The sequence below is a fragment of the Cervus elaphus genome, chromosome 24 (assembly GCF_910594005.1).
Source record: "Cervus elaphus chromosome 24, mCerEla1.1, whole genome shotgun sequence".
NCBI lineage: Eukaryota > Metazoa > Chordata > Mammalia > Artiodactyla > Cervidae > Cervus > Cervus elaphus.
Genome location: NC_057838.1, coordinates 48,714,304 through 48,736,124, shown reverse-complemented (window position 1 = coordinate 48,736,124; position 21,821 = coordinate 48,714,304). Strand labels below are relative to the sequence as shown.

The 21,821-nt window shown below is 44.0% G+C and overlaps 1 protein-coding gene across 5 annotated transcripts in view; it reads right to left on the bottom strand.

Annotated features, from left to right (window-relative positions):
* Positions 1-8,913: 8,913 nt before the first annotated feature.
* PRICKLE2 (prickle planar cell polarity protein 2) overlaps positions 8,914-21,821 on the bottom strand; it is a 338,377-nt gene continuing 325,469 nt past the window's right edge. For all 5 annotated transcript variants that reach the window (XM_043885876.1, XM_043885880.1, XM_043885878.1 and 2 more), the window contains one exon: positions 8,914-15,117. In XM_043885876.1, the coding sequence (XP_043741811.1) occupies positions 14,243-15,117 (875 nt within the window). In that variant the 3' untranslated portion in view covers positions 8,914-14,242. The remainder of the gene's footprint in view (positions 15,118-21,821) is intronic.

Sequence of the window (21,821 nt, the reverse complement as noted above, 5' to 3'; positions counted from 1 at the left end):
CACCTCAGTAAAGAGAGATGAGAGAAAACTCTAGATTGTAGAAGAATTAAACTGGTTTCAATGCCTCTAAAAGTCTTATGACAGTAGCATCACCTACCTTTTGAATGTATGCCTTTGCAAACCTCTGTCCACCGGGATCCTGTTTACAATAAGCACAGTTGATTGCACCTGAAAAATCAGAGTAACATTTGCTTTTGCTAGATTCACTTTTTGTTACTGGATAGAAACCATCAATTTCCTTCTCTGTGTTTCTTCTGCCACTGGGGCTTTTATTAAGGACCGTACCATCTCATTTACTTCTAATTCACTTGCAGATTTCTATTATCTACTAAGTGTGCCCTGGTTCTGTCCAGGCTTGTTCAGACATATTTTCTAATCAACAACAGTCATGTAATTAGCACTCGACCCATGAAAGAAGAATACTGAAATATGATAATTTATCCCATTTGTTAATATAAGTTTATTCCTGGGGAACATTTTCCAGATCAATATAGATTTGCCTGTTCTTAAACCTTCACTTCCTAGTGATCATTGTTTCATTAAATCATAAACTGATTATAATTCCGTGGCATGAACTCTTAACTTGGGTTTTTGCATTTTGAGCTGACAGTACTTGAAATGTTGATAGCTTCCTTGTGGAGTCCAAGGATATTATTACTTTTTGAAACTGGAAAACACTATGCTTAGAGGATTTTTTTTTAAAGAAAAAAAATTTGGGGGGAAATTCAGTAATGCAAACCTGATCACAGCCACAGGGAGCTTTGAGTGAAATTTTGCCCTGCAGCAACTCAGCATCCAGAAGATAGGAGCGTTCATCTTAGAAGGAAAGTGAAGCCGCGGAGGCAATGCACACATCCAAGTGTAGAAGGCTGAGCTCTGCTTTCCCTTCTCCCTTTTAATGTACTCAATCAGGAATTTCTAGGAATCTTCCTTTTAATATTCCTTCAAAATATTTTTTGAGGCTCTACTTTATGTTAGGCCCCAGAGGAACAGGCTGCAAAAATAGCTAGGATGCCCAGGCTCTTGTGGGCTACAGGCTGAAATGGGGAAAAAGCATAAACTCACAAGTCCCAAGGAGCCCGAGGCAGAGACATGTATTTCCACGTGGCCAGGACCGTTCTGGAGGATGAGGGGTGAGCTGAGCCCTGAAGAATGAGGAGTAGTCAGGTAGGTCAAGAATAGGTAGGACAGGGAAGGTAGGCAGGGACGTACGAGTTGTAAGTGGACGGAACGGCAGGTCTGAAGGGCTAGATGCAAGGCAGACTGTGCGGGGGGTGGTGTGGAATGATCACTTAGTTGGACTTTAATGCTGTTTTTTCATCGTATGCACACTATGCAGTGCTTTCCAGCACTCATGGCTTGTGTGTTTGTGTCTGGACATCTGAGACAAAGTGAGCTGCAGACAGAGAAGTGTCCGATATGAGACCTGGCCTGACGATTAAGGTTTCCTGGGTTACGGGCCCTGACCATAAGAACGGATGCAGTGACTTTCAGAGTCATCCTCTTACCTGGTCTGAGGCCACCAGTTGCATGGAATTCATACAGTCGATGAAGTCAGATGAAAAGACCACTGTGGTCCTGCAATTTTAGAGAAACAATGCATCTAGTATCAGGGACTGCATAGCATGCGGGGAGTTTGGATGCTTAGTAAAGCAAAGGGACACATGAAGAAGGGCAGAGCAGCTGACGGGTTTGTAAAGCAAAGAGCAGGAGAGGGGACAGAGACTACAGGACAGGAAGTCTGTGTTCAGGGCATGTTTCAGGTGCAAGCACGGACTGGTGGGAAAAGCTGGCATCCATGTACAGAGTAATAAGGGGGCAGCCACGCAGACAGAGAATTTTAAGATGCTTGCTATGCATTAAAAAATTCATCTCCTCCTTTGCCATTTTGTTGCAGGAAGGGGGAACCCCTTCCAGGGCCCAAAGCAGGGCTCTTGTCTAACACTCGGAAATGAATTGTCCGAGGAGACACATCTGCTGACAAAGCAAGAGATTTTATTGGGAAAGGGCACCCGGGTGGAGAGCAGGAGGGTAAGGGAACCCAGGAGAACAGCTCTGTCACATGGCTTGCAGTCTCGGGTTTTATGGTGATGGGATTAGTTTCCGGTTGTCCTTAGCCAATCATTCTGACTCTGAGTCCTTCCTGGTGGTGCACGCCTTGTTCAGCCAAGATGGATGCCAGAGAGAAGGATTCTGGGAGGCGATCAGACAGGTGGTGTCTCCTTTTGACCTTTCCTGAACTTTTCTGGTTGGTGGAGGCTTACTAGTTCCGTGTTCCTTACCAGGACCTCCTGTCATAAAACAGCTCACGCAAATAGTTACTATGGTGCCTGGCCAGGGTGGGCGGTTTCAGCCAGTGTGCTTCCTCTAACAATTTCCTTCAGAGATAGTACAGGTTTGAAATACTGATTGATATTTTTTGGTTCCTGAATTGTGCTTCTTTGAATGCAATACCTCACTAAGGCTAGGCCAATTGGAGGCATAGGTCTGGAGAATGGTAAAAACTTTCACTTGAGATGGTAGCTCCAATTCAGTAAGTATGGTGTACCCAGCTGTTTAAAAATACAATCAATAGATAACAATCCTGGTTCCTCCCCGTGGGATCTTACTAAGAGAGTTATTACAGGAGGTACATTTTGGTGTGTCTGTCCAGCCCATGACTTTCTCTGAAAACTCTTTCCTTACCCACAAGAACTAGCACTTGACCAGCATGCTGGCATTAAGGAGTCACCCAACCTCCTCCAACAGTTGATTCAACCAGGAATGAGCATGTGACTCAAGTTGGGCCAATCAAGACAACTGAAGGGAAAAAGATATTTAAAAATTGGGATAAAATTCTTTTTCTAAGGTTTGTAGCTTTCTTCTTCCTGGTTCCAGGTTCTCAGGAAGGGGCTGCCCTCGATTCTTTCAAGACACATAGTCCACTTCAAATAAATTCTCTGTCTCTTTCCATTATGCTCAAGTTCCTTTGAAGTAAGCTTCAACCACCTAAACTCCAAAGAATGTGGCCTGAGATGATTGCCTTTTATGGTCCAAATTCCTCTAGTTATTGGGATCGCTTTCTGGTACTTACAGTCTCCTGTGTTTGCTAACTTCTGTGTTAATGGTACAAAGCTGCCCATCAACTGTGATCTGATAAAAACAGATCAACCCTGATGATCTGTGTTATCTCCAGAATCAGCCAGCCTAGCAGGAAAACAAGTATCTGCTAGTATTTTGTTGAGAAATCTGTTCTCCTGCTGAGAATGATTGTGTCATTTAATGGCTTAACCATTTCTGGCTAAAGTTTAGCCTGTGTTTGTCTTTGATTATTTTTCTATTGCATCTTCTCATAAGGTTTATTTCTTGGTGTCTTGCCTGGACATCTCTCTCAGATAAAACCAGCTGTGGTTAGAAGTGACACTGACACTGGTTTTCCAAAGAGGCTGATGTTTTTCATTCTGGGCCGTTAGGAAACCTGTGTACTTTTCACATATGATGAATGAACATTTGAGAAGCAGACCCTTCCAGACTGAGACTCTGTCACACAGGCTGGGTGCATTTAGCACAGAAGGGCTCACTCATAGGAGATGAAGGATTTTCCATGACGAGAGAGGCTCAGAGCAGTTTTTCCTAACAGGTCTTCTCAGACCCCTAGATGTCTATGAAAAATTCAGTTTCCCAGGTTTTGCTGAATCAGACTTTCTAGGGACGGGGCCAGGGACTCTGGATATTTAATAACCTACCTAGGTAATTTTGATCTGTGAAAGCCACTGGCTACATGAGCCAAGAGTAGCAATTCTCTAATCGTAACATAATTGTTAGACGGCATTTTACAATTAGCTTGAAACAGAGCAGGACCCTAAAGTCCTTCTCCACTCCCATCCCTACGCCCTCTGCCTGTCTTGTGTCTGTTAGAAAGAAAAACAAAAACAAAAAACCTTGGTCAAAGAATAAAATTAACCAGAGAAGTGAGAAAAAGCAGACACAAAGGAAAATAGTCAAATGAGACAAAATAATAGTTTACTTGTTAAGCAAAATCAAGAACCTTTAGTTCCTCCTCAATGGCTACAGACACTATTCTGGGCCATATCCTTTGAGCTGCTCTGTAAATAATGAAACTCCCACTAGGTGGAAGATGCTAACACCCTGATGACCAGACTGTCGCCATGACATAAGCTGCCACAATTCTGAGAACTGGCCTCAGACAAATGGAAACAAACTGACCCTGGAACTGAAGATTAATTTACTTGAATCAAGATGACGCTGGTCAAACCACCGATGACCAATTTCATCAGCGCTGTCTCTGCCTGTGCCTGTACACCCCTGAAACTCCCCTCTAAAACTCTTGTCCACTCTTTTTCGGGGCGGGGGTGGGGGAGTGGAGGATTCAGCCTTTGGACACGTCTGCCCTTTCCCCTTGCTATTACCAGACTCCTAAATAAAGCAAACTTTCCTTCCCACCAACCTAGCGTCTCAAGTATAGGTTTTTGAGTAATGAGCAGCCAGACAGCACTTTCCATAACAAGCCCACCCTCTTCTTCAATGCTGTGCATCACTCCACATCTCTCTTTGATATACAGTGATATATATCTCTTAGAAAAAGTAAAGCCAGTTAAACTAAATTTCTTTTTCTGAAGACTGTCACTCCTAGGCAAGAGTGAATATATATCTGAGAGCCTTCAGAACTAGATTCTCAATGCCAGGCTCAGATCTCTCCTTCCTGACCAAAGGGCTTATGACTCAGCTTCTTTAGGAGTGGGTGGGCTTGGGAGACCTGTCCCTAGCTACATCAGACTGAAATGGAGGGTCATGCTGAAGGAGCAGATTCTGGGATTTCCCCGCTGGGTCAGTGGTTAAGAACCCATCTGTCAATGCAGTGGATTTGGGTTTGATTCCTGGTCCAGGAGATTCCACATGTCATGGAGCCTCTAAGCCCTTGCATCGCAACTACTGGGGCAGCAGAGGATAAGATGGTTAGATAGCGTCATTGATTCAATGGATATGAATTTGAGTAAACTCTGGGAGATAGTGGAGAACCAAGGAGCCTGGTGTGCTGCAGTACGTGGGGTCACAAAGAGTTGGACACGACTTAGCGACTGAACAACACAACTACTGAGCCCATGCGCCTAGAGCTCGCGCTCCACAATGAGAATCTGCTCGCCACAACCAGAGAAAGCCTGCACATAGCAATGAGGACCCAGTGCAGCCAAACGTAAGTAATTTTTTAAAAGCAGATTCTGGGGTTCTACCCCAGATCCAGTGAATCAGAACCTCTGTGGGAGACTTGCATTATTGAATTAACTCTGCAGGCATTTCTTAACTGTTCTCAAGATTCAGGCCTTTCTGGGGTGTTGCAAAATCCTATTAAATGCTTACATTAGAAGACAATGAACACTCTCAGACAAGATACTAATGATATCCAGTTTCTGCCATCCTTTCTCTTTGGGTGGGACAGTAGTAGTAAAAACGGGGGCAGCAGCAACCACCACCACCGGGAACCACCACTAACACATTTCAAGCTCTTACAATGGCAGACACAGTGCCAAGAGCTTCATGTGCATTATTCCAATAAACCTAAATGACAATCCCACTATGCTCACGTTTGTTAGATAAAACCCAAGACACAGAGAGGATGTGGACATTTCCCAAAATGACACAACTAGCAAGTGGTTGAGATGGGACTGGAAACAAAAGGGGAGTGGGGCAAAACAAAAGGTGTTGTAGCTGGCAGAATTCATCCTTCATGGCTGAATCAGGGTTGCGAGGGACACTTGAGTGCAAAGAGCAGCTTGTGCAGATATGTAATGTAACACTACATAAACACAGGGAGTGTGTGAAGGACCAAAATCCTAGAGCAGCACCTCCAAGAAAGGAACTGGCACGTGGGTGGAGGTGAGGGAGTCGTGGGGACCAGTTCCTGGGGGTCATTGCACATCTCTGTGCTCGTACCCATCTTTGCTCTTGGACCTGTTCTCAGCTGGAGCTTCTGCTTTCTTCATCTTCTACTGCTTTCCTCGTCTTCTACTTCCTCATCCTTCATATCCTTCATTTTATCGTGATGTGTATTGACCTGACCCCACCAGCCCACTCTCCTGACATATTCTCTTAGCTTCACCTCCACTGCCTCTTGGAATTTTTGTTTTCATTTTATTGCAGTATAGTTGACTCACAATGTCGTGTTCATTTCTGTACAGAAAGTGATTCGGTTACACATACATACATATACACACACACATTTTTCATATTCTTTTTCATTATGGCTTATTACAGGATATTAAATATGCTTTCCTGTGCTATACAATAGGACCTTGTTGTTCATCCATTCTATATATGATAGTTTTTACCTGCTTATCCCAAACTCCCAATCCATCCTCCCTCCATCTTGCCAACCGCAAGTCTGCTCTCCACATCGATGAGTCTGTTTCATAGATAAGTTCATTAGTGTCATAGTTTAGATTCCACATGTGAAATTATATGGTATTTGTCTTTGTCTAAATTATTTCACTTCGTATGATAATCTCTAGGTCCATCCACGTTGCTGCAAATGACATTATTTCACTCTTTCTTATGGCTGAGTAATATTTTATTCTATATAGATACCACACTTTTTAAAATTGCATTACTTAAATTTCATTTAGTAGCAAAATTTGATTACGATTTGTGAATTGTCCCCACAGTTTCTCTTTTTAACTGTTTATTTCATAGTGGAGTGTAGCCAATTAACAATGTTGTGATAGCTTCAAGTGAACAGCGAAGTGACTCAGTCATGTACATACACTTATCCATTGTCCCCCAAACTCTCCTCCCATCCAGGCTGCCACGTAACCTTGAGCAGAGTTCCATGTGCTACACAATAGGTCCATGTGCCACACAGCTGGTTATCCATTTTATAGCAGTGTATACCATACCTTCTTTATCCATTCCTCTGTCAATGGACATTTAGGTTGTTTTCAAGTCTTGGCTATCGTAAACAGCGCTGCAATGACCACTGCAGAGCATCTGTCTTTTCAAATTACAATGTTCTCCAGATATATGCCCAGGAGTGGGATTGTAGGATCATATGACAACTCTATTTTAAGTTTTTTGAGGAACCTCCATACTGTATTCCATAGTGGCTGTGCCAATTTACACGCAATTTAATTTACCTTCTTAAGAGAGAAAATCCGACTGGTCCACTTTACCATGTCATGCTAGGTCACTCACAGATTATGGGTTGGCTGCCGTTCTTGATTCCTATCATTTTGCTGAGGCATAGGAAGACAGGGCTCATATAGTGAAACCATGCTTGCCTGATGGCCACGCTCCCCAGGAGGGTGTGTGAGCAGAACTAACACGGCCACTGCCATCTCTAAAGCCTTCATCCGAAGGCTCTCAGAAGGGCTTGTAATAACCCCCATCTGCAGCTCCCAAGTCCTCGTGCTTAGGGTGGGTGGGACTACTTACTGTTTCAGATTTCTCATCTAGTAGAAAGTCAAGTACACAAACTTCTTTAGGATAGGAATCTTTGCTTTGTATATACTGCTGTTTTCTAAGTGCCCAGCACAGAGCAGGCTTCTCAATAACATTTGCTGAGTGAATGAATAAACAATATTGCAGTATCCAGCAGCTCCCAAATGTTGTGAATCAGACATGGGGAAATCTAATTTACATGCTGCTTTGGACTTGGCTCCCAGACAGTATTAACAGCATCCTAACCAGAAAACATCCATGCATAGAACTCTTCACACAATCCACTTATTATTTGCTTAGAAGCAAATACAAATATTTTCAGCCATCTGCTGGTTTCAATTCCTGCTAATAAGTGAAAATTAACTGTGTGGCCCAGGGTTGAAGTCAGTTTCAAGAATCCTCAAGGAATGAAGATACTAAGAAGATACAAAGCATTTTAATTGGTGGTTCTCAACCAGCAGTGCTTTTTGTCCTCAGGGGACACTCAGCGAAGGGTAGAGATTTTTTTTTTTTAAATCATGGTAAAATAAAGGTAACATAAAATGTGCCACTGTTGAATGTACAGTTCAGTAGTAAGTACACTTACATTGCTGTACAACAAATCTCCAGAATTTGAAACAGAAAATGTATACTCAAGATCTTCCCATGAGCTCTTACCAGCCCCAGGTGACCATCTTTTCACTTCGTGTCTGCGAATTTAACTACTTTAGGTAGCTTATAAAAGCAGAATTGCACACATCTTTCTGTGACTGACTTATTTCACTCAGCTTAGGGTCCTCAAGTTTCTCCATGTTGCAGCATGTGTCATAATTTCCTTCCTTTTAAAGGATGAAGAACAATTCATTGTATGTTTGGATCACATTTAGCTTATCCATTCATCATCAGTGGACATTTGGGTTGCCTCTTTTAACTATTATGAATAATGCTATCAACACGGGTGTACTGATTATCTCTTTGAAGCCCAGTTTTCAATTATTTTGGGTATATATCCAGAAGCAGAATAGCTGGATCATATGGTAGTTCTGTTTTTTAATTTTTTTGAGGAACTCCCATACTGTTTCCACAGAAGATGAACTGCTTTATATTTTTACCAATAGTGCAAAAGTGTTCCAGTTTCTCCCCATCCATGCCCATACTTGTTTCTTTTTCCTTCTTCGTTTTTTAAAAAATACCCTAATGGGTGTGGTGTGTGCAAGCATTTTTAGTTGTCACAACTTGGGGCAGGGTGCTACTAGCATCTACTAAGTAGAGGTCAGCAATATTGATAAACATCCTACTATGCACAAGATGGTCCTATGCCACAAAGAATGGACTGGACCAAAATGCAGATAGTGCCCAGGTTGAGAAATCCTCATCTGAACAATCACGTTCATCTTTCATAGCAAATCTCACCTCTCCTGACATCTGCAGCTTCTCTATTCTTTTGCTGAGATGCTCAAAGGCAAAGACTTCCAAAAACCTGGAAAGCAATGGAAGACTGAGAAGAACGGCAACATTTCTTTTATTCAAATTTTATTGGAAGTTTACAAATGTATTACAGACATCAGTAAAACATCATATCCATTTCACAGGGCACGGATCTCAAGCAAAGTGTTCACAACAGTCTCTGGCAGAGCCCACACCAAAGGTCCACTGCAGACCTTCTTAACAAATAGCTCGACACCCGACACACAACACAGACTCTGGTGTGCCTTACCTTCTCAGGCCCTTTGAGGTTTTGTTTATGCGCTTGGAATTAAAGCAGAAGATGGACAAAATGATCCTGTACAGGAAAGAATGCGTTTAGGAGCAGAACTGCTGAGGTCCTCATCTGCTAGGGAAAAAGGAGGACCCATAGGCCTTAGAATGCGAAGTCAGGGTCCAGGATAGAACCAAATACTTTATGGAGAAACATGGAAATTAACTAGAAAGGCTTGAGTAACTCTCTCTGAAAAATTTAAAAAGGCCTGGTCAGCGACCTATGGAACATCAATGGCCAAATACTCGGTAGGGTGAGGGACATCTCAAAACTCTCAGGATAGAATAAGACACTCCCCCCACCCCCTCATGGATTCTGTATCTAAACCACAGAAGTAATTTCTAACACAATGTTAGATTCCTGTTGGGAAAAGCTAGTTTGGGGAAAGCTATAAGCAGGAAGTAAGCTTACAAACTAATACAGCCCCCAACAGTAAGTCACACTTTCTGGGAGTCTTGCATTGAAGGGACTTCTATTTTGAGAAAATGGAAAAAGACCGCAACCTTTTTAACTCTAACCTTGATGACTGCTTCCGAGTGGTCAGACAAACAGGCTTTGGTGTCAGCTGAGGCCCCAAAGGGACTGACCACTGGAGGCAAGACAAAACTCTCATTTCCATGTCTCTCATGCTTTAAGAAACATACCTCAAAAGGCAGCAATCTGGAACTGCCTTCAAGATTGGCAGAGGAGGCTTGGCTGAGTTCTGTACCTGGAATGCTGTCCGCAGAGTCCTTTTCAAAGCCCTGAAGGTGCTAAACAGTTGCTGATAGCAACCCTTCTGGCATGAAATCCTCAGATGACTGATTTCATCATCCACTTTCCTTTGTCAAACATAGATCCTCCTTCTTATGCATTAGCATCTGGTTTCTGTTAGAGAGAAATATGCAAAGAGCACTTCCAAGCACTTCTCCTTGGAATTTAAGTATTTGTGCTGTTCTTTGTTAGAAGGTGGGACTAGAAAAGAATGGGACAGACTCTTATCTTACCTCTGCAAAATGGCAAACACAGATTGCTCATAACTGGCCAAGAATCCAAAAATGGAAAAGGAGGCCAAAGAGATTTGTTTCTGTTTAGCCTAAAGAAGTCAGCCTCCTTTAGCATCTGCAATACAGGGGCACAGGGATTGGCATCACACAGTGATTTATGGATGATGCTTCCTGAATAGCTGGTGAACTGTTTTGGGAAAATGGCAAAAGAGTCCAGGGTAGAAACACAAGGGAGAGTCAGTTCACAAGTAAGATTTGTTATCAGACAAATGAAATCAGTTCGGATCAACTGGTCCTGGCTGGCTAGAGTGTTGCAAAGATTTCTGAGGCTGCATCCATGCTCTCTGAAGGGTTCTATCTGGTTCTATCTGCCCACAGTATAGGTAGGGTAGAGACACCCCCACCTGAACTCAACAATGGCTAGTGGTACCCAAGAAGCAGAAAGCTGTTGCAGAAGAGGAAAATATGATCTCGTATTGAAGAAACATCCTATAGAATGGGACAAGGGGAAGAAAAAGAGCTACTCGCAGTTCCCACATGAGAAATGACAAACTGCTTGTTTGTGGGGCTGGCAGAGGGTGAATAGAAGGTGAATATAGGTGGACGGGGTCAAACAACCAACTTTAAAAACTACCCCTGCCCTTCAACATTGGCAAAAACTGAGAAGTATGTTTTTGGTTTCCCTGACCTCACTTACCTTCACACTTGGTAGAAATCCCAGAACTCTGGGATTTATGACAGATGGAAGGCTACCTGAATGCCACCAGCCTGCTAAGAAACTTGCTCATACTATCAAGGTTGATATGCACTGGCAGGGCCATTCAGAAAACTGTCACTGACTTCTAACTTGGGAAAGGGCCAGTTTTGTTGCCAATGAACTGAGTAGCAACAGGAAACAAAATGAATGCTAAAGTGTGGTTTTATCCAAAAGATAAGAAGATCAATACGAGGAGAGGTAAGAAGAAAAACCAAACCAAAGCATGAGAGAAGAAAATAAAGAGGGAAAAGATATAGTTTTCTAAACACAGTCTATTAAAGATGAAATGATGATCGAAGAAGAGGTGACTGCAAGCCCCAGCCGTGGAGGAAAGCTTGACTAAGTAAGAGCTCCTGGTGATGATCAGGTAAGGATCCGATCCGGCCTCAGAAAGGAATGCGCTGAATTTTAGGGAATGGGATTCTGGGATGTTACGTGTAAGTTATCACTAAGAGGCGGAATTCCCAACACAGTGATGACCTGCTCTCTCTCGGGCATTCCCTTGAAGGTTCTATCCTCGCGATGACGATTTACCTGGCCTCTACCAGCAATCTCCATAGGGCGCCTGGTTGCATCTGGGGCGGGGAGGCGGCGTCTGCAGTGGTGGACAAGATGGAGGTGATCTTGCTTTTTACACTGTCTGACCCCGAGACTCGTATCTCACCACACCTCCAGCTCTGACTAATTCAGCTGATGGATGCTCCCTGGGCAGCTAGATCTGAAACTGCTTATTCCTCTCAACCCTTTGCATACTACTTAGTTGTCCATGTCTAGGGCACTTTCTTCTTTCTGCTGATGGTGGTCAAAGCCTCACTGGGGAAATGTTAAGAGGTACTCTAAAAAGGACAGATTAAGAAAACAACGTTTACTAGGAGAATTTCTTTCCTCGGATTCCAGGCCACGGAAGACAGACATTATTTTCAGTTATTTGCTAAGTTAAATGATCTACTTTTTTCTTTCTCTTCTTTTTCCAAAATGCCTTTCTATTCTCATCAATCCAGAAACTTAGAACTCCAAATTGGACTCGCCCGGTTTCTACCAGAAACCTGCCACGTTGGTACCGTGGTGGTATACATTATGTCTTTTATCAGTTTGCCAAGCAGTTTACAAACTCACTATACAAACTTAATAGAGTTAATTCTCCAGAGGCTTGGATAATTAATGAAGCATTTAGATATGAAGAAAGCATGCGGAAAACAGCCACAACCAACATTTGCATCGCTTTTTCAAAAACATCAGTGACAATGACAAGTGTCATATAAATACCTGAAAAGCAAATTATTTTAATACATCCTGAATGGAGTGCCACTTCCACATCCTTTACAGCCTTCCTTCCCCAGACCCATGTGGGATGGTGTCTAAAAAGCCACTTTCCACATCCTCTGCATAAAAAAACACTAGAAAATATTAACTACTATACTGAAAAGAGACCACGCTCACCTCACCATGGCAGATGGCCACTGAGATACACTGTACACTACACTGACAGTACATCTCACTACAGGTGGGTCCCCCAATGGATTATTTCATCCACAATCCATGAAGGGAAGGAGGAGAATGGAAGTAAAAGCAAGCGCTTCACTTTTAACCGAAGCTAGGTAGGAGGTTTTATTTTACTATAAACAACACAACCGTTAAATGTCTTCTTTAAGCACACTCACTTGTGAGCTCATTTTCTATCTGATCGACGGTCCCCAAAGTTCAAAATGGAAACCTCTCTTTCAGCAACGTCTGTTTTCCAGAACCATAACACAAAATCTCCTGAGCGGCTCAATCTTTCTGGGCAACCCAGATACTCTGATTAGAGAATGAGTTAAACTGGGTTGTTTTTTTTTTTTTTTTTTTCCCCACCAGCACCGGGGGGTGTTCAAAGGTGGTTCTCACCTCTCCTATACTTCATTTCTGGAAGTTCTTCTCTGCTCTGACTTTCCTTCATATTCCCCTCCAGCTTCTACCCTTGACCTGTGGGCTGGATTCTCGTGCCCTTCAGCCCTGGCAGTTTGCTGCCTCCCATCCCCTCGAAGTCAAAGCTTTGATGCTTCCTTCCATGCCTGCAGGTCTGTGTCCCTGACATGAGTGCTGAGCGGGTGGAAGCGGCCCTCCATCTCCACATATGACCTACAACCTAGAAAGCACCGTCACTCCCAGAGCCCCTCGGAACCTTTCTGGCCTGAATTTCCCAAAGCCAAAGTTCATTTGCGCTGAGGACAACCGGTTGTCAGGCTAAGGCAGCTGTTCTGTCTGCCTTGGTAAAGGAAAGCGGATAATACAATCCAGGAAACGAGCACCGGGAAATAAAGCCACACTCAAAACAATGTCATGCTGACGTCACACAACAGCACCACTCACAGTCACTTTTGTTTTCCCCACAGGACAGATCAATGGTGAGCAACGTCAATGTTTCCAGCGGGGATGGCATTTCTCACGAAGTCTACTGACACTGGTTGGTTTTTCTAATTGGCAGAAGTTACATTGGCAATTATAAATTAAAAAAAAAAAATTACTATCACTTTGTAGAGAAGAGATTCTACTGAGGGTGGGAACAGACTTAAGGATGGCTCCTTAAGATGGATGGAGCATCAAATGCTTTGGGTGTAACAGCTAATTTGGTTTTTTTTTTTTTTTTTAGCCACAAAAAGCCAAATTGAATAAAATTCTTTGAAAAAGGTCTCACTGACATGTAACAAATTTGTATAGAAAAAAAGAAAAAAAAAAGTGGTCCTGGACCACCCTGTAATACTACTCAAAAGACAATGCTAGACGTGCATGCAAGGCTCCACTGAGTCCTACGATATAGAAATTCCTTTGATATTACAAAATACAAAAATATTTTATCAGAACTCTCATTTACATTGCATTTACAATGGACATGTAAATAACTTAGTGTGGGGTCCTGGCTAATAAACAAATTACTTACTGGAAAAAGGGTCCTAAAAGGAAGAAAACCAGAGAGGCTATATATATATATGTATATATATATATATATAATGTGTGTGTGTGTATGTATATATATATAAGCGAGCAGGAAACAATTTTGCCATCTTGCCAGAGGCAACTCAACACAAACGGTTGGAGAAGGAGGTGACCAACCCTGGCCTCTGTTGAGTCTACAGCGTTTCCAAAGTGAAATGTGCAAATAATGTTCAACATGCCAAGAATTGTGACTACCTATGGAGTCAATAGGTAACCTTGCCTCCATCAAGGGAGAGCTCCCCTCATCTCTCCCTGGAACCCCCCACCCCCAAAGCGCTTTAAAATTTCCAACAGTGCAAGTTTCTGAATCTACATTCTTAGTTCCCATCTACCCCCACTCCCTGACCCCCCATCGGATTAAGAAATGATACAGTTTTTGCTCTTCTGTCTTTTCCTGCTGTGCAACTGTCCCCTGCCACCTAGCGTGGAAGACTTGGGGAGGCCGTAGGAGCTGTATTTGTGCAGTAACTCATCACTGGTGACATATCGCAGGTGGGCGGGCTGGGGGATGGGTTCTCCTAGGAAATAGCCCTCGTTGTCAGACTCGGAGGAGGAGGAGCAGGTGGAACACCAATCGTACTCGGCGAAATAGGGGCCCCAGCGCTCCCCAAAGGCGTTCTGCAAAGCCAGGTCCGACACGGTCCGGGGGCACCGGCCATACAAGTCCCGCCGAGACCCCTGGCCCAGGCTCTCCTGGAAGCTCCGTTGGCGCACGAACTGATCATAGTCCTCCCTGGCTCTGAGAGGGGGTCTCTCCTTTAACTGAGAGAGGGCCTCGCGCTCGCCGGCCAGGTGGAGGGCGTTGTCAGAGCGAGAGCGTCGGGATCGCCGGGACCGGTGGGGCCGGAAGCGGCGGTTGTCGTCTCGCGAAGTGGCTCTCCTCCGGGTGCGCTCGCTCATGGGCTGGATCCTCACTCCCTCCGCCCCTGGCAGCTTGCTGCCCGCCATCCCCCCATCGAAATCAAAGCTCTGATGCATCCTTCCGTGCGCCTGCAGGTCTCTGTACCTGATCGGGGTGCTGAGCGGGTGGAGGTTGCCCTCCATCTCCTGGTACTGCTGGGCGGACAGCAGGCTGCGAACTGACTCGGCGCTGCGGAACTGCATGGACGAATTCAGCGTGCCCATGTTGCTCAGCTTCTCGGACACATTCATCCCAGAGTCTTTGCTGAGATCGGGCATGGAAAACCGAGAGAGGTGCTCCTGGCGCTTGGCGCCACCATCCGCGGAGAGGCCTGGGGGAGACAAGAGGACAGGTTCACAGAGGTTAACACAAATGTGCAGCGATGAGGATTCCGTCGCCGTGGGTCACCGAAACCGTCATCTAACCAGGGTCCCTGCAAACCATCGCACAGTTGTACTCTGCACAAAAGCTTGCTCATAAAAGTATGTGGTAGGGCTCTCTCCACTCCACAGTGGGCCAGCGTCCACCTAGAGGGGGCACCTGGGTAAAAAGCATTCAAGGTTTTTTTTTTTTTTTTTTGACTAGTCATGCTTCCAAAGTTTCATCAAAATTACTTAGGAGCCTATCCTCTGTTCAGAATTTCACTTTCCAAAGTGCTTCAATCACCTCTTTGGTTCTAACGATGATCTATAAGCTCTACAGAAGGCATTCTGGACAAAGAACCTTTAAACTTCAGAGGCAGGGCCATGCCCAGGTACTTCCTAGCAACACTGAGCCTAGAGCTGAGTCCCATATTACTGCACCACCTCACTTCCACCTTTAGTCTCCAGTAATTTCCTGGTCTGCCTGCTGTCCCTTGGCCTCTATCCCAGATATCTTGAAAACCAACTGACTCCCTGGAAGTAGACAGAGGGATATTTACCCTCTCAGTCTGTTTAGTAGATGACTGTTCCAGGATTCCAAATGGGCACCTCGCAGTCAGTGATGTCGGTGGGACTCTGGGGGTGGGGATGGGGGCAAGCAGCGATCCTAATGCTCTCGAGCAGCAGGAGCCCTGCAATCCTGGCAGTGCTGTCACCGCCATCATTGATCCTAAAAGCATTTTGAAGGTAGGAGGAGATTCTTGACTTCAGTAACTTCCATTTTGTCCATTAAAAACAGCACTCTTTCTAAAAAAGCAGTTTAAGAATGGACCTGGAGGCAAAATTTCAGCATTTCTTAATCATTATCAATGAAAAAGAACACCAATTTTGCCGTTTCTGGTCACAGGCGACATGTCTTTGAATTGCACTGGCCCATTATAACCCCTGCCACTGATTATTCCTCCCCACCTACTGGGGCCAACCACTTTCTCTCCCCTCACAAAACAAATGTTATGAGCACTGTGAAACACTACTTAGCAACATCTGTGTGTGCGTGTGTGTGCTCAGTCATGTCTGACTCTGCGACCCCAAGGACTGTAGCCTGCCAGGCTCCTCTGTCCATGGCATTCCCAGGCAAGAATACTGGAGTAGGTTGCTATTTCTTTCTCCAGGGGATCTTCCCGACCCAGGGATCGAACCCACATCTCTCGATTCTGCTGCACTGGCAGTTAGGTTCTTTACCACTGGCGCCACCTGGGAAGCAATATCTACTAAAGCTAAATACGTGGTTGTTATTTTAGTTGCAAAGTCATGTCTGACTCTTTTGTGACACTATTGACTCTAGCCCACCAGGTTCCTCTGTCCATGGTATTTCCCAGGCAGGAATACTGGAGTGGGTTGTCATTTTCTTCTCCCAGGGATCCTGCCAACCCAGGGATCAAACCTGCATCTCTTGCATTGGGAGGCAGATTCTTTACCACTGAGCCACCTGGGAAGCCCAAAACTAAATATACATACGTATATGTATGTGTGTGTATGTATATATATATATGAATACGTTGCTTTGAATACTTGTGTTACTTTTTTGGGTGATCTTAGTGTACTCATTTCTGTTGGGTATATAACCAGAGTAGAGATTCTATGCTTTGTTTTCATTTATTTATTAAACTGGAGCATAACTGATTTACAATGATTCAGGTGTTCAGCAAAGTGATTCAGTCAAATATTGTTTCATATATATATATATATATAAATTCTTTCTAGACTCTTCACATATATACAAATATATATAAATATATAAATTACATATTCCAATATATAATTCTTTTCCAATGCAGGTTACTATAAGATACTGAATACACTTCCCTGTCCTTGTTGTTCTGTGACTTTTCATTGCCACTCTTGATTACATACCCAACAGAAATCAGTTTATGGGTCCAAAAAATGCACAAGGGTATTCAGTGAAGCTTTCCTTATATTAGTTCAGAACTAGAAACAATTTAAATGTCAGTTAACTGGAGAAGGACTTCCCTGGTGGCTCAGAGGGTAAAGCGTCTGCCTGCAAGGCGGGAGACCTCGGTTCTATCCCTGGGTCAGGAAGATCCCCTGGAGAAGGAAATGGCAACCCACTCCAGCATTCTTGCCTGGAGAATCGCATGGACAGAGGAGCCTGGTAGGCTACAGTCCACGGGGTCGCAAAGAGTTTGACACGACTGAGTGACTTCACTCACTCACTCTAACAGGAGAAAGGATAAATAAATTGTGGTATTTTCTACCATTCCCCATTATATGGATTTAGACAGGACTTTTTTGAGAAATGGCTAATTCCAGGATTGGAGGAAGGAAGGACAAAGATGAGTGTGGAACATCTTGTTATGTTCTGAAAGGTAAGGAAGTGTTTAAGACTAAAAAATGAAGCGGGGGGTGGTTTTCAGAACACAGGTCTCAACTTCAAAGGGATCCCACCAGTCAAAGCTGAGCAATTTGAGCATTAAAACAGTAATAAACCACTGGAAAAATTAGAATTCCTGAATCCATACTGATAACAAATAAAAACACCAACAAATAAATGGGGGGAAAGAGTGGGTTATGTGTACAATAGAATGGAGTGCACATACAGAAAGAGTACTGGATTCGGAAGATCATCATTTTCTAACTATTTTAAGTAAAGACTGGCTCATGCAAGATGGGAAATATGCTCAACTCAGCGGGTACATTTTGCTTGGGGAGCAGGATGCTTGCCTGGTGTTAATGTTTCCCCACATATTGCTCATCCTCTAAGGCAAAATTTAGTAATTCTCCAGAGGAGAAATCAGGCAACACTCTTGACTACCTCCATCCCCAATGAGTATCCATCAACATCATGCCCGTCTGGATGGGGTGGTCGAAGGAGGACACGCTACCGCTGCACAGTGTTTCTGTCAAGAACACACACACCCTGAATGGATTCAGGAGCAAAGACCAGACAAGCTCCAAATGAGGACTATTCTATGAAGAAGAAAAGGGACTGTGTGTGTGTTTTTTAAGAAAATCCAGTATCATTAAAGAGAAAGACTGAGTCAACTTTAGTTCTAGACTAAAGGATCTTAAGGAACCACAGCAACTATACACAATCCCTAATCCTAGACTGGAATCTGCACTGAAGCAAAAATAAACACTGTAACAGATAATTTCTTTTAAATGGCAAAAACTGGGACATAGGGCTAACTGATCAATGCATTATGTCAAATTTTCTGTGGTTAACTGATATTTGGGATCATGTTCAAGAAAAAATTTATTCTTGGGAAATACACATGGAAGTATACGGCAGTAAATGACCAAATAGATGCAACTTGCTATCAAGCGGTTCAGAAATACATTGTGTGTATGTGTGTGTATATGTGTGTATGCTGCTGCTGCTGCTAATTACACTTCAGTCGTGTCTGACTCTGTGCGACCCCATAGACGGCAGCCCACCAGGCTCCCCCGTCCCCGGGGTTCTCCAGGCAAGAACACTGGAGGGGGTTGCCATTTCCTTCTTCAATCCATGAAAGTGAAAAGTGAAAGTGAAGTCGCTCAGTCGTGTCCGACTTAGCGATGCCATGGACTGCAGCCTACCAGGCTCCTCCGTCCGTGGGATTCTCCAGGCAAGAGTACTGGAGTGGGATGCCATTGCCTTCTCTGATGTGTGTGTGCAAGAGAGTGAAAATAATAAACCAAATGTGTAAACTATTAACAATAGGTGAATCTAGATAAATACATTATGGGTATTGTTTGTTCTATTTTTGCAGCTGTTCAGCAAGTTTGAAGTTATTTCCATATAAAAAGCTTCTTAAAATTCTAGTATAGTGATATGATGCAGTGGTTTTCAATTCTAGGGGAAATCACTAGGGAGAGGGGACACTATTGGGGCGTCCCACATGCACCAGTATTAAAGAACCTCCTAGCAATGCAGGAGACATAACAGACTCAGGTTTGATCCCTGGGTCAGGAAGATCCCCTGGAGAAGGGCATGGCAATCCACTCCAGTCTTCTGGCCTGGAGAATCCCATGGACAGAGGATCCTGTTGGGCTACAGTCTGTGGGACTGCTAAGAGTCAAACATGATTGAAGTGACTTAGCAGCAGCAGCAGTAGGGGACACTACTAGTATTAGTGGGTAGAGGCCAGAGAGATGCTGCTGATTGCCCCAGAACGCACAGGACAGTCCCCACAGCCAGGGATTATTCAGCCCCTAATGTCATTACTACCTCAGGTGAAAAACCACGCTATAACATAATATTACATAATGAGAATGAATATCTACACTGGACAACATGGATGAATCTCATAGAAAATGCCCACAGATACAAGGGTCCATGCAGTACAGTTCCATTTATATGAAGTACAAGAAGAGGCTGAGGCTGTCTGTGGTGAAGAGGTCAGGAGAATGGGTGGGGGCGCAAGGGAGATGTTCAAGGCACAGGAATGTCTCCACCTAGATCTGAGTGATGATTATAAAAGAATGCACATATAAAAATTTATTGAGGTACAGTTTAAATGTTAGTTTGCTTTACCTTACGTGCATTATAACTCAATAAAACAGTGTAAAAATAACGCAGTGTTCTCATTAAAGAGCCCAATTTAAACACTGGATATGCCTACTGAGAAACTATTCTGCCAAGCATCATACTTTTCAGTCTTTTTTTTTTTTAATTTGATTATTGGGATAATTGTCAGGGCAAGAGGAGTGGAGTTCTCTGACTCCTGCTTTCTGCACTGCTTATCAGTGACATACACATCATAAAAGCTGATTTACAACAGCCTAATCACTTCCAGAACCTCCCCAATCTGAAGGCAGAGAGGAGAGGAGAGCAATGCAAGATGATGAATGACTTAGCCTGAGCAGATAAATGTAATGAAGGAAAAAAAAATTCTTCAAAAATCACACTGAGAAACAAAAGCTATAGAGGAGGGTGTGATGTTTTTTGCTGGGCTTTCTACTCAAGCCCTGGAATGAAATTAGGGTCAGGAGAAATAATCTAGCAAATACTGTATGCTGTTTTCCTGAACCTGCCTCTTAGAAGCCCCAAAGTCATGCATTTCTGAGACTGTCGTGTGTGTGAACAGATTTATATTTCAATGAAGAGGCAACTCTAGAACTCTTGAGCAGAACTGGAGAGGGGATTTGGGTCAACTTTTGAGATCTCTTGAGATGCATCTGTAAAATGGGCATAACACAGTACCTGAGTTCACAAGCTGTGGTGATGATTAGCTGAGAAAAATGTCATTTTTAAGACTTATCACAACTGCCATAAATTTGTGTAGTTTTGATTCCCTGTCCATCTCTATATGACAAGTCTATAAGCATCAAGAGGGCCAGAGCTGGTTCCTGTTTTCCAGCCCCGATCTCAGGACCTGGTGTTCGACAAGTGGGAAGAAAGTAAACAAGGCCTGAAAGTTCCTTGCGAAAGGGCACATGCTCTCGACATAGCAGGAGACTCAGTGTCAGAAGAATGCACATCAGGGCTTCCCTGGTGGTCCAATGGTTCAGGGTCCACTTGCCAATGCAGAGGACACGGGTTCGACCTCTGCTCTGGGAAGATCCCACATGCCACGGGGCAACTAAGTCTGTGTGCCTCAACTACTGAGCCCACGTGCCCTATATCCCACGTTCTACCACAGGAGAAGCCACTGCAGTGAGAAGCCCGTGCATCACAACAAAGACCCAGTGCAGTCAAAAATAACGCCAACAAATAGTTTTAAAAAGAAGGGAAATGGGAGGCGGGAGGGAGGATCAGGATGGGGAACACATGTAAATCCATGGCTGATTCATGTCAATGTATGGCAAAAACCACTACAATATTGTAAAGTAATTAGCCTCCAACTAATAAAAAGAAATGGGAAAAAAAAAAAAAAAGAAGGGAAATTGTGTGTGTGTGTGTTTAAAAGCACATCAATACAATCTTCTTGAATGGGGCTCTCGATGACCCTCAGCTCTCCTGCAATAAATGTACTTTTTTTGCTGCCCAAGCCATGACTCTGTGTGTGTGTGTGTGTGTGCGTGTGAATGAGCAGAGCTATGTGTATGTGTACAGGAGGCAGAAACTTCACTCAGAGTTCCCCAGAGCTCCAGCGGAAACCCATGGTCTGACCCGACACTTAACACTGGCATTGTCACGGTCCCAGCAAGTCCTGGAGACCCTGGCAGAAGATCCCACCAGACAGCCCGAGACACAGATGCCAAGTCACTTTCCCCTCCAGCGGCACCCTGTCTTATTAACAGACAGAGAGGGTTTTCTCCTCTCTAAATAAAGAGGCCTTTGTGAGAAGCTCTAGATGGTGACCGGGGAGTTAAATGCCGCGATTTATCCTTATCCCTGGGGTGAGCGTGGCCAGGAGCAAAAGAAACGTCCACACACCGCAGGGGCTGTGGGTTTCCCTCAGGTCCCACAGGACGTGCCCAACAAAGAGAGGTCAGTACTGAATTTAGCCTGCGGTTCCCTGCGGTTAAACTGTCAACTGGAAAATGCAGCCAGGGCGCTTTAAGCAACACTCAAGGGTTTCTGTCCAAGCAATGCTCCCTCACTGCAAACAGGAGGTCTTAACAGAAGCCAGTGACGATGCAAAAAAATCAATACCTCCAAAGAAAGCTTTGGGTCTGATGGAAGAGAAAGGCAATCTTTGTGGTGCCCCCTCCCTCCACTGATCCTAAG